Source organism: Drosophila bipectinata, chromosome XR (genome assembly GCF_030179905.1).
Source record: "Drosophila bipectinata strain 14024-0381.07 chromosome XR, DbipHiC1v2, whole genome shotgun sequence".
NCBI classification, from domain to species: domain Eukaryota; kingdom Metazoa; phylum Arthropoda; class Insecta; order Diptera; family Drosophilidae; genus Drosophila; species Drosophila bipectinata.
In genome coordinates, this window is record NC_091735.1 from 18,427,600 (window position 1) to 18,440,168 (window position 12,569).

The 12,569-nt window shown below is 44.4% G+C and overlaps 2 protein-coding genes across 3 annotated transcripts; one reads left to right on the forward strand and one right to left on the reverse strand.

The window, feature by feature from the left end:
• The first annotated feature begins 4,018 nt into the window (after positions 1 to 4,018).
• PIG-T (phosphatidylinositol glycan anchor biosynthesis class T) lies at positions 4,019 to 6,744 on the forward strand. The gene is made up of 2 exons (XM_017251046.3): positions 4,019 to 4,412; positions 4,472 to 6,744. The coding sequence occupies exons 1-2, from the start codon at positions 4,136 to 4,138 to the stop codon at positions 6,169 to 6,171; spliced, it is 1,977 nt and encodes a 658-aa protein (XP_017106535.2). The 5' UTR covers positions 4,019 to 4,135; the 3' UTR covers positions 6,172 to 6,744.
• On the reverse strand, positions 6,730 to 12,354 carry LOC108131920 (basic proline-rich protein). 2 transcript variants are annotated; one of them, XM_017251040.3, is made up of 4 exons: positions 11,671 to 12,354; positions 10,860 to 11,239; positions 10,225 to 10,801; positions 6,730 to 10,117 (listed from the first exon to the last, which is right to left on the reverse strand). In XM_017251040.3, exons 1-4 carry the CDS (start codon positions 11,882 to 11,884, stop codon positions 8,487 to 8,489), a joined length of 2,802 nt encoding a protein of 933 aa, XP_017106529.2. In that variant the 5' UTR covers positions 11,885 to 12,354; the 3' UTR covers positions 6,730 to 8,486. The 2 variants fall into 2 exon arrangements, with proteins under 2 accessions (XP_017106529.2, XP_017106530.2); XM_017251041.3 differs by having other exon boundaries at positions 10,231 to 10,801; positions 11,671 to 12,353.
• Between the last annotated feature and the right edge of the window lie 215 nt (positions 12,355 to 12,569).

Sequence of the window (12,569 nt, forward strand, 5' to 3'; positions counted from 1 at the left end):
CGCGCGCCAGAGGGCGGCCGACTATTGAGGGGGCGTGGCGACGGCCAAATGGGGCCGAGGGGAGGGGGGCGTGGCGACGGCCAACCCACAGCCTGTCTGCGGCTGGGCTTTTGGCTATTTTCCCATTGTGGAATGCGAAATAAATGCGAGGAATGTGACGAAAGCGATGTGACGCTCGCTCTCGCTCACAGTCACATATACACACGCACGCACCGAAAATAGCAGTCGACGTACTAGTAGTAGTAGTTGGTAGTGAAAAGAAGAAGCAGCCCTCCCGACACTTCAATTCGTGACGTCATCCCGCCCACTAAAAAACACTCGAAAGTATTGAAAAATGCAGACATTTGGTTTGGTTTTTTTTTTTTAAAGCAACTCTCTTTTTAGTTAATGTTTATTGGTTTTTTCATGGTTTCTTATTTTTTTCTGTGGATTTTTTTTTTGTTGTAATCACTGCTGAAAAGTATAAGCTAGCACGCTCTCTGTCGCTCTCTCTCTCTCGCTCTTGGCCTCTGCTCTCTTTTGGCGCTTTGTGGTTTGAATGAAAGCGAGCCACAAAGCTGCAAAATCGAGACTCGTGTTTTTTTTTGGAGAAACAAAAGGAATGATGGGGGGGGGGAGGTGGGAGAGAAATGTGTGTTTAATTTCAATTTTAATGAAAATTTTTCAAAATTTTGCTATCCAGGTGATTTACAATGAATGTACGATGTTAAAAAACGAGAAAAAAAGGATGAATTGTCAGAAAATCGGATGGGGGGAAAAACGGGTTATGAAATGAGAGCGAGAGAGCAAGAGGAAGTGAGGTGGGTGAGAGAGGGAGAGGGCCAAAAGTTACATTTGAATTTCCTTTCAACTAAAGATTGTTTCTTTGTTCTTACGAACGATTAAAACTAAACTTAACTAGGCTTACAATTTGTATAGAGATAGAGAGACAACTAAAACGAAAAAATTCAAGTTGGGGTAAAGAGAAAATCAAAATAAGAAAAATAAAGTAAGAAATGTAAAGAATGAAACGAAAAAAATCACCTTTTTTCAGTAGGTCGCGTCGTAATGTGGTGCTAGTTTTGTATTCTCCCGTTGCTCTCTTTTGTGGCTCTCGTCGCTCTCCTCAGCGATTTTGTAGCTTGTGGCCAGGCGACAGCGATGGCGGCGGCGGCGACGACCCTATGTCTCGCTCCCCAGCTGATGTGCTGCTCGTCCCTCTCCTATCCCTTTCACACTAACGGTTGGCTTGCCTTGCAGCGGAGCTCTGCTGCCGTCTCGCTCGCACTTGCGCTCCGCTGCCAAATTCGCTGATTAGGATTTTCGCCGCTCTCTCTCTCTCTCCCTCTCTCTTGGAATTGATTATCCGTTTTTTTTCTTTCGAATTTTCGAATTTTCACTTTTCAATGTTTCAAGACAACTAAAGTTGATTGGTTTTTCTTAGTTTAGTTTGTCGTTGATGATTTGACGTTTGTTTTTGTGGGTGTTGGGGCTTTTGATTCTTCTAAAAGTTGGGGGGGTGGAGGAGGGAAACAGCGATTGAGTTCAGCAAGCAAATGAAATGAAATGGAACTCAAAGCGAATTGAGCGAACGAAAAAAAACGCGGCGAAAACAGCACTATGGCAATGGCATTGGGAGCTCCGCGCGTTTTCTCAGTGTGTGGGGCCACGGCGGCGGCGATAAACGCGAGCGAAACGCGCGGCGCAACAAAAGTTCATAAAGCACATAATACAGCGCATGCTCTCTTATCGTCTGGCGTCTGGCTGGCTCTCTCTCTCACTCTCCGTCTCTCTTTGCACTCCACACACGTTTTCCGCTTTTGTGGCGCCGCGCGAGTTTTGTCGCTCGGACCGCGCGAGCAGCAACACGCAATAAAAGTTCAAAACAGTTGAAGTATTCCGCGACGCGAGTAAAAATCTTTCCTTCAACGTCGTCGTCGTTGTCGTCGCCGCAGTCAGTTGTTGTTGTAGTTGTCGTCGTTGTTGCTATTGTCTCGTCTTTCGCGAATTTCGCCAGCGGAGCGCCCCTGCCACCAGAATTCTTGGTTTTCAAATACTATTAGTTAATGGCTGTGCCTCGAAAATGTTCCCAAAAAAACCTATAATTCTTCTGAAATTCTATTTCTTTTCATTTTTTTTTTTTGGTTGTAAAATTTAATCTGCAATATCATGGTGTGCGTTTTTCATTTCATTGATTTGCTTGCTGAAATAATCTTGTTTGCTCGGTGTCTTAATTTCTGTATCTTCTTTAATTATATTTCGTAAATTTTTGTATATTTATGCGTACCAGGGGCAAAAAAAAAAATAAGAATGACCAAAAATAAATTCTGAGAGCACAAGTCGGAGCACACACGGTAATACGTCTTCACGCGAGCGCAACAAAAACCAACCTTAACCATACCAACCTACTCGTATTCGTATTCGATTCTAGGGATGACGAAAACACATGTCGATATATCGATATGTACTATCGCACATGCTCGCGGTAGAGTAACATCAATGGTCACACTTTTTCAGTACAATTCAAACCTATCAACAGACAATGCTGAATGAAAACCAGGGCTTTTGAAACTATCGATAGTTAACAGCCTTCAAAACACAGCGAAAAGTGAAAAAGCCATGAGTTTAGCGGTCTTTGATAGTTTTCCGCGGACTATCGCCTCCAAATCCCTTAAGTCTGGTAACACTATGTGGCTTCAAATGGGTCAACAATTTGGGTTATTAACGAAATTAAGGGGTTCGATTGTTTTTATAATGATTGCAATTGTGCCCTAGACCAATTAAAAAATCAAATGAATTGGAAAATTTGTTATTGGCTAAAGAAAAGAGCACTACCACTAACATAAGTGACGTTTAAACAACGGTCCCTCTAACGTAATTCCTATGCAGAAAACAAACAAATTTTCTCATGTTTGTTTCTTGAATATTCTATAAGAACTATAAGAATGTTCATGTTTTCTATATGGTAGCTTTTCTTAAGCTTTCAGTTTCTATAGGTTTTAAGTAAAATGTGAAGAACCGCTTTAAATTTTAATATTCCTTGACCTTTTTTTTAAAAAAGCTTGCAGAAATGTAACGGACTTTCTTTCGCGGCAAAAGGAATTCCTTTTTGAAATTATGTTGGAACGAGTCATTTTTAATGACTCGACAAATTCAAGCACTTCAAAGGATATGAAAAATGATGAATTTACTTACAAAATTTCTTGAATTTTGCCTTCAAATTACTGCCAACCGTATCTTGCCAAAGTTTGTTAGGAGGGATTTGAAAAATTCTTCAATGGTTAGTTATCAATGAGGGTTAAACGGGTACTGATTTTCGATCTTGATATATTCGTTCTATTGAATTGTTTTACAATTAAACTTTCTTTCGGTTTTTTTTTTTTATTTTATTTACTTTGAACTTACGTTTGGAGATAGACCTTAACTGCTTGAAGCCAAAAAAAATAATGACAAAAAGTGTCAGGGAAGTTTGCCCTTTTATAGAAAATTTTGGCTTTACAGACCTGCTAACGGGACTAGAGGTGTGAGTCCTTTTCTAGTGCAGGCAATGTTATGTAAATTATGTTGGAATATCGTATTAAAAAACATAATTAAACTTTTTTATTTGTTTTTAAAGTAAATAGCTTGATATTTATTAAACTGAATCAAAGATATTTGGAACCTGGAATAAGAGACGAATCCAAACCGTAGAGGACTGGTATATACAATACAAAATATATTTATTTTACTTATAAAAGTCATAATTATATAAAAATAATTACATAATTATAAATAATTATACATATAATAAGTTTATTTATGAATCTTGTTTATGAAAAAAACAAATAAAGTTCAAAACCACAACGAAAATAATCGAATAATGTGTTTTTATTGGGAGAAACTTTAACCAAAGTGATTGGAAAACAAGGAAAATGTATTTCCATATATTTTTTAAATAAATATAAAGTCAGACAATATAGTTGGCGCCATTTTTTGAAAAGTTTCTTCAAAAATAGCAACCCTGCGCTTTAACAGTGCTCTGTTAACAGAGCCATAACAGAGCTAACAGCTGTCAGCTGGCGAAGCCTTTTTGACATTTTTCTACAGGCCGTCTTTTCCTAATTTTAATTGCCAATTGAAAATATAATACTGCAAGCCGGTAAAAAAAGCATTACCGATGAGCCAACAACGGCCTCGTCCCCTCTGCCAGCGGCTGGGAAGTCTGCTGATGGCGTTGCAAATGTTCCTGCTGGCCGTTTTGCCGGCAATAGCCACCACCCCCGGCACTACGGGGGCTCCACCCACCACCGGCGGCAGCCCCAACTTCTCGGGCCCGCTGGGCCGGAGCGATGAGCGTTTCCACGAGGAGTTGGTGGTGCGTCCGTTGGCCGGAGACCATGTCAACACCTACTTTCAGTTCACAACGCGCTGGCATTTCGGACAGAAGGACAACCGTAAGTTTGTGGCAGTGAATCCTCACAGAAAAGGGTTAATTATAGCTTCTTTGAATCAGTGTATCACACCCAACTAACACCGAGGGTGATTGCGGAGATGTTGCAGCAATTTGATGTCAAGGAATTGCACATCGGCCTCACCCAGGGCCTGTGGCGCTACGAAACCTGGGGCTATCCCATCGTGGAGGCTACCAGCGGTGCCGAAATGTGGGCCTGGTTCAGTGGCGATAATCTAACCAACACCGAGGTGGATCGACAGTGGGGCCAGCTGGCGAATGTGTTCTCCGGCGTCCTGTGCGCCTCCCTGAATTTTGTGGACAAAACGAACAGCATAGCACCACGGCACTTGCTGCGTCCCCAGTTTATGCCAGCCAATCGGCAGAGATCGGTGCGGTATGCTTCACTGCCACGGGAAATCGTTTGCACCGAGAATCTGACGCCCTGGAAGAAGCTTCTGCCCTGCGGCAGTGCCTCGGGCTTTGCCTCGCTGCTGAATTCCGGACACGTGCACAACACCAAGTACCATTCGCTGGGCTTGAAGGTGCGGATGTTGTGCGAGGATCAGTCCGAGGACAATTGCATTGTGGAACTGACCCAGACGGCGAATCTGGTCTACGACCTGCGTCTGTTCGAGCTGAGCAACAATGACTTCTCGCTGCGGCGACTCTTCGGCATGGGACTGAATGGCTTCTGTGAGCTGGCCGAGAGCTCCAAGATCTATGTCCAGAAAAATGAGCAGGGACAGAGGTATAGCCTGGTGCCGCAACCCACACAGGAGGTGAAATCCATTCGAGGCGGCCATCAGGTGGTCTATGGTGTCTACGACATGCACGAGCAGTTCAAGGACCCTGGAGAGAGACTCTTCAACATCGCCTGGCTAACGGCGAAGAACGAAAACCGTCGCCGGAACCTGATGAACCCCAACTTGCCGCCGGTTACGGTCCACAGATACCTCCTCGGTAATGGTCAAGAACGAGGCCGGATAGCCACCGAGGTGACCAACAATCATTACGAGGCTCTGCCCATTTTGGTGCAGGAACTAGTGCCGTGGTATGTGCACGCCTATCTGCACACCCTGAAAATCCGGCGTAAGCCTCAGCGGGTCAACGAGTACACTCGCCGGTGGCTGCCCTTCAAGCTGCTCCACTACACGCCGGGCAAGCAGAGGGAGCTGCCCTCTCACCTGGAGATTGGCTTCACCCTGCCCGGCCAAACCTCTGCTCTGATAACCATTGATGTGGACTACCTGCTGCTCAAGTGGCTGGAGTATCCGCCGGATGCCAATCACGGACACTACATTGGAGCCGCCATGGTCTCCACCCAGCTGCCGATGGGCAGAAACTACACTGCCCTGCCGCCGGAGGGGCATCTCTTCGAGCACTCCTTCAACGCCACCAGACCGAATTATGTGTTGAGCTTGCACACGGAGGCGTTGATAGTTTCCCTGCCCACGCCGGACTTTAGTATGCCGTACAATGTGATCTGCCTGGCCTGCACTGTGGTGGCTTTGGCCTTTGGTCCCATCCACAGTGTGGCCACCAAGGTGATAGTAGTGGGTCGTCAGGCCTCCGCACCAAAGAACTTTGTTCGCAAGATTCTGGGAAAGATTTTCCGCCGGAATACTGTTCAGGTGGCATCAGTTGCTGCCCAGGGAGAAGCATTACATGAAGGGGAAGGTGGAGGGCGGACAGAAAGGACATCGGCAGATCAACCCATTCTCGAGGATCTCCACGAGGAGGAGGAGCAGGAACAGGACTAACTTACTCTCTAAGTCAAGAGTCGTGATAAGCTCAAAAAATATGTTAATGTAAAGCTTAAAAATATATACCCCATAAATTAAAAATTCAGGTAAAAAATATAGTTATTAATTAAAAAATAAAAAATTAACAAAATAATATATTTTTTGAAACCATATCATAAAAAATGAAAGTTAGTATGCAGGTTTATTATTTTAAAATTTAAATCTTGAAATTGTCCAATAAAATAAAAGCAAGAACTGTAAAAATTAAATTCCAAAAAATTGTACAATTTTTAAGAAATATTTAAACTATTAATTTAAGAGGAAAAAAAAACATTAAAGGGATGTAATCCAAAAATAGAAATAAAAACAAATTGTAAATTATATTCCAAAAATTGTAATTAAAAAAAACGTAAAATTTATAAATGCAAATATTTTTTGGTTTTAAAAAAATAAATTGTTAATTTTAAAAACCTAAGATATAAATTAAGGTTTCTATACTTTTGAAAAATATTAATTTTTTTTATTATTATAACTATTTCCATTTAAACTAAGTCTCCAATAAATTTTAAAAAACCATTTTTACTTTGAAAACTTTTTTTGCGCTTTTTTTTATTGACTTTTTTTTAAGGTTTAGCATTTAAAAAATAGATTTAATTTCTAAATGCTATTTCATGTACATACATCTAAATGATTTCTCGATGTGTGTGTGTGTTTGTATCCTTTTTCCTTGAAATGGACATCAGGATCTCTATAGATTATATCAGATCGGATTAGAGCAGAGCAGATATACATACATAATAGCCAGTCTGGCCTGCTTAAGAGCGAGACAGATTGTGTGGTTACATATCCATAAACTAATGGAACATTCGGATATATATATTTAAATATCTTCATTTCTTTAAATCTCCGAAAATGCAAAATTATCTTCTCTTATATATTTATAATTGTAATATTTTAACTAACTTTAAATAATTTCTTTATCGAATAAATAATTTAGATTTCGATTTTTGGAACTTGAATGTTGCAAGCAAAATAACAGTATTTTTTATCAAAAAGTTCCATCTTTTTTTTTTAATATTTCTTAAGAATTTCGTAACCCCATTATTTTTTTTTTATTTAAATTTTATTGATGATTTCTGCTTGCTAATTATAATTAATAGTTTTACTTTAAATAGTAAATTAAAATTTAAATATAATAAGCTTAATTCTAATGGATTTTACAATGTATTTTTAAATTTCCCAAGAACACATGCATTTAAAAAAAAATTTAAGAAAACGGAACAAGGGACTCTAATAGTAGTTACTATAAAAAAAAAAAATATAAAACATTTAAAACGGGGCATCTACAAAAAAAAAATGATTAAAAAAAATATATATATTAAATAATTAAAGATAATTAATAATCTATTCAAAACATGTACTATTCATCATTATCGTCCTATTACTTAAATCTAAGAATATTTATATTTTTAATATTTTTTCAGGATTTTTTGTTGTTTTTGTTTTTATATTTTAACTTAGAAGAAAGAGAGTTGAGGAGCTATTCGTAGAGAATTTAAATGTAATAGGATGGGTCGATTGGCATGTCATATATATATAGAAATCCTAGTTAGTATTTACAATTTTAAGTAATTTTAATTATTAAGAGTTGTGCTTAAAATTTGCTTAAAATTGTTTACTGTCTTAAATATCATATAGAATTTTACAATTGATTCGAATCAAGTTAATATTTGTATTTGTTTTTAGTTTATAGATTCGCTTTAAGCCCATTAGAATACAACGCAACGAACCCTGAACATAATCGTATATATAGGATCTCGGATCGACCCATCTTAATAGATCTATATAATAATATATATATATCTATTTATTTATATGCCTAGGACACGTTTTTCTTTTCTTCTCCCGATTTCTTGTTCTCTTTGCTGTTTTTTTTTAACTTAATTCTTTTAAAATATATCTTTATATCTTTATGTTTTTAGCTGCTTTTTATATTAATTTAAGTTTTTTAATTAAACAAGAATCTATCCCTTTTTAAATAAATTTCAACAAATTCTCCAAAAGCTTGCCAGAAAATTTGTAGAAATTTATTTTTTGTTTTTTAACTGAAAAATATTTTAAATTTAATATAAATACAGCTTTCCCTCCAGCATTCCATCCCTTTTCCTTAATTTTTTTTAGTTTCTATGGATTTTTCTTCTTGTTCCTCCTCCTAGTGTCTCGATTCTTCTCGCTAATCTTTGCTAGTCCCGCCTCCACATCCAAGTAATCCCCTCCAGACTTTTGTGCGCTATTCACTACGGATTATTCTGCGGGTAGAGCTGCTCCCGACCTCATTGCGGCGGCTGCTGGCTGTAGTAGCCGTAGGCTCCCGTGGGCGGAGGACCCTGCGGTGCTCCCGGTGGCGGCATCTGGGCTCCGGCCGGCCTGTAGCTCTGGTAGCCCTGCGTGGGCGGGTACTGGGCATAGCCGGCGGCCTGCGGTGGCTGGTGGTAGGCATGGCCCGGATAGGCGCTGCCCGGCGGCGGCGGGCCGTACGCTTGGGGTGGCGGAGGGCCACCGTACGGACCCTGCGGTGCTCCCGGCACTGCCGGCTGGTACTGATTAGGCGGCATTGGCGGCGTCGCTCCGTTCGGTGGCGGCGGCTGTCCCTGCCCTTGGCCTTGTCCCTGCGGATTGGGTGCTCCACCGCCGGCCGCTCCTCCCGCTCCGCCCGTGGGCGGTGCCTGTTGTTGCTGCTGCTGTTGGTTGGGCGGTGGGCCGCCGGGTCCCTGCTGGTTGTAGCTGCCGGGCGTCGAGTATGTGGGCTGGACTTGCGTCGGAAGTGGCGCCACACCGGAGACCACCACTCCACCGCCGGGCGGCTGCTGTTGTTGTTGCTGCTGTGGCGGTGGTCCTGCGTATTGTTGCGGAGCTGCTCCTCCTCCGCCGCCCGCACCACCGGCACCACCCTGCGGTGGCGGCGTCGATTGCTGGGCATTCGGTCCGTTGGGATTCCCACTGCCACCAGCTCCCCCGCCTCCTCCAGCTCCACCGCCGGCTCCGCCAGCCTGTGGCGGCGGCGTCTGGCTCGGCGCCGTAGTGCTGCTGCTGTAAGCGCCACCCGGTGGGGGTGGCGGACCCGCCACACTGGTCGGTGGTCCTCCCGGGTAACTGCTACCCGGCGGAGCACCAGTCGCTCCACCGGCGGCCGTCTGGTAGGCCTGGTAGGGACTCTGCGCGCTGCTCGTCGGCACCGGAGGCGGTGGTCCGTAACTGCCGGGCGGTGGGCCTCCGCCAGCTCCTGCCTGGCCGTACTGTCCCACCGGGTTGGGTGGATAGCCGGCATAGCTCATCGGTGGTGGCGGACCACCGGCCGTGTTCTGAGGTGGCGGTGGACCGTACTGACTTTGTGGTGGCGGACCCGGTGGTCCCGGCTGCTGACCGCCAGTGGGCGGCGGTCCATACATTTGGCCCGGTGGTGGTGGACCCGGCGGCGGTTGCTGTTGTCCCGGCACCGGTGGCCCCTGTTGGCTTCCGGGCGGCGGCGGATAAGCGCCCGGCGGTGCTGCTCCGGTATTCGGCTGATAGCCGTGTCCCGTCTGCCCGGCCGCCGTATGATAGCCACCCTGGCCGGCATTTGGCGGCACTGGAGGCGGCGGTCCATAACCCTGGGTGGGTGGACCGTACGGATAAGCTCCTTGCGGCTGATACTGGGTCTGGGGTTGCGGCGGATAACCCGGATAGTGGCCGTGTTGTTGTTGCTGTTGCTGATAGCTCACCCGGTATGGACTCTGCGGTGGCGGTACTCCTGGACCACCAGCTCCTGGTTGTGGTCCTCCCGGTCCGCCCTGTTGTTGTTGTTGCTGCTGTCCCGGAGGCTGCTGGCCGCCGGGCTGGGGAGTGCCTTGTTGCTGCTGCTGTTGTTGCTGCTGTTGGGGATTCTGGGGGCCAGGAAGGGGTCCGTTGTTGGGACGCTGTTGATCTGTGGGAAGGAGGATTCCATTCAGATTAGAAGGTAGAAGCCATATTCTCTCAAAAAAATCAAAAATCTTGAAATATTTAACAAATCCAACAGCTGGGATACATTACACTTACTGGGCGCTGCATTCGGATTGACGACCGACTGGCCAGGACCTTGTCCGGGTCCTTGTCCCGGTCCCTGGGCCTGGGCATTTCGGTAGACGGGATGCTGTTGCTGCTGCTGTTGTTGTTGCTGGGACTGAGGACCCGCCTGGCTGACTTGGGGACCTCCTTGTTGCTGGCCGGCTGCTGCTGCGGCTGCCGCTGCTGCTGCCGCCGCTGCTGCCTGTTGTTGTTGCTGTTGTTGTTGTGCCTGTTGCTGCTGTTGTTGTTGCTGCTGCTGCTGAGATTGCTGTTGAGCGCCCGGCGGCAGGCCGGGATGTGGCTGTGGCTGTTGCTGCTGCTGCTGGCCGTAGGGAGGCATCTGAACGGGCGGTCCTTGCGGATCACCCGGCCCATGCTGCATCCCCATCTGTGGTGGCACACCGGCAACCTGCTGTCCTGGCACCGGCACCCCTCCTGGACCCTGGCCAGGACCCTGTTGCTGTTGCGGCGGCGGTGGACCACCGAGCATGCCATGCGGACCCGTTGGCGGCGTCTGCTGGCCACCCTGTTGCATGGCCTGAGTCTGGAGTATGTGTGGAGGCTGAAAAGAGCAAAATCTTAATCTCTGGAAGACCTTGAAATCAAAGAGAAACACTCACCGGCAGTATCTGGGATATATTCATGGCGGGATCGGCCAATTGTGCCAAATATACCAGATTCCTGTGCAACGCCACGTGATAGGACATGCACTCCTGCGCCTTGCCCATGCTCTGGAAGTCCTGGATGGTCTGTATCAATCCGCAGTTCTCGTCCAGCATCTTCTGGATCTGGGCCGAGTTCACCGGTGGCGGTACACCGCCGCCCACATTGCCGCCGCGTGGTGTAGTCGGCGGAGTGACCATCATTCCGCCACCAACTCCGCCGGATATGACGCCGCCTGGCGATCCGGGTACTCCCATGGGCGGTCGTTGTTGTTGCTGCTGTTGCTGCTGCTGGAGGCCCATTGGAAGAAGGCCACCTCCGCCGCCAGGTCCACCACCTAAAATCGGAAAATTATACATTTTTAAAAGGGGATTTTTTTATTTTTGAAAATTAATTTATTTTTAAAATTTATCGCCAGGCCTAATAGGTTCGAAATAGGAAAATAAATCGATTATTTCGATAACAAAAATTAAAAGAAATTAAAAAACCTAATTATTAAATTTGTTAATAAATAAATTTAAAGCTTATTGAAGCTAATAAGTTAAATATATAAATTTATCGATATATCGAAAAAATAAAGTATATAATCGTAATCGATATATCGATATTTGTTTAAAATCCTTATTAACTTTGTAGCTTTCTCATTTTTTTATTTTTTTAATTAAAAAAAACAGTTTAAGCTACCATCGCTAGTTGTTATCGATTATTTTGATAACAAAGTAATCGATATTTTGCAGCTCTAATTTTGATTTTTGTTGTATTGCTTACCTCCGCCTCCACCTATGCCGCCTCCTCCACCAGGGCCCACCCCTGAGCCGGGTGGCTGCTGATTGGGAATCGAGTTGGGTGGCGGCTGCTGCTGCAGTTGCTGTTGCTGTTGTTGTTGTTGCTGCTGCTGCTGCTGTGGCGGGGGAGGCTGCTGCTGCTGCTGCAGCTGCTGTGGCTGCTGCTGCGGCGGTTGCGGCGAATAAACTGCAGACATTTTACTGGCTGCAGCCTTCTTCTTCCGCTTGGGAGTTTTCTCCTGTTTTTCCACAATTTTAGCGGTTATTATAGACCGGTGGGGAAATAAAAGTCGTCAAGTCCAGTCGAACTGTTCGAGTTTTTCTTTTTGTTTTTGCTATTTTTTGCAGTGTGCGGCTTTTTTTCTTCTCACATACACACTTACACCCACACGCGCACGGCAACGCACACACACACACGGACGACACACAACAGAGTTTTTTTTTTGTGGTTTGAAGGAAAAGTTTGCGTTGCTCGGTATATCCAGTCGCCGGCTTAAAAGGATGTATTGGATTTCTTGCTATGCGATTAAATGTACTGTCAAATATGTTCGTTTATGGGATTTGGCATATTTTCCGTTCTTTTTCCTACACTTTTTGCAAAAAAGCGACGCTTAAAATACACGGGCGGCTCGGGGCGATTAATCGGATGCACGACACGAGTACACGATCGAACTAGTATGATGGCGCGTGATGCTCAGCTCTGTTAGTTAACATATCGTTAACAGTGCATGATTTAAAGATGCTGTGGAGTGGTGGTGGTAAAAATTTGATATTTTTTTAATCAATATACATGATTTTGAATATAATAATTATCTTTAAATTTAAAAATTGTATAATAGAAGTTTGGTAACAAAATAAATGTAATTTTTTTTAAATATTTAA

Excerpts from the sequence above, each read along its gene's own strand:
- LOC108131920 (XM_017251040.3), bottom strand. The coding sequence starts at position 11,884 with ATGTCTGCAGTTTATTCGCCGCAACCGCCGCAGCAGCAGCCACAGCAG. Across the intron at positions 10,802-10,859 it reads ATATATCCCAGATACTGCCG|CCTCCACACATACTCCAGAC; the intron begins GTGAGTGTTTCT and ends TGCTCTTTTCAG. Across the intron at positions 10,118-10,224 it reads GAATGCAGCGCCCAGTAAGT|ATCAACAGCGTCCCAACAAC; the intron begins GTAATGTATCCC and ends TCCTTCCCACAG.
- PIG-T (XM_017251046.3), top strand. The coding sequence starts at position 4,136 with ATGAGCCAACAACGGCCTCGTCCCCTCTGCCAGCGGCTGGGAAGTCTG. Across the intron at positions 4,413-4,471 it reads TTTCGGACAGAAGGACAACC|TGTATCACACCCAACTAACA; the intron begins GTAAGTTTGTGG and ends TCTTTGAATCAG.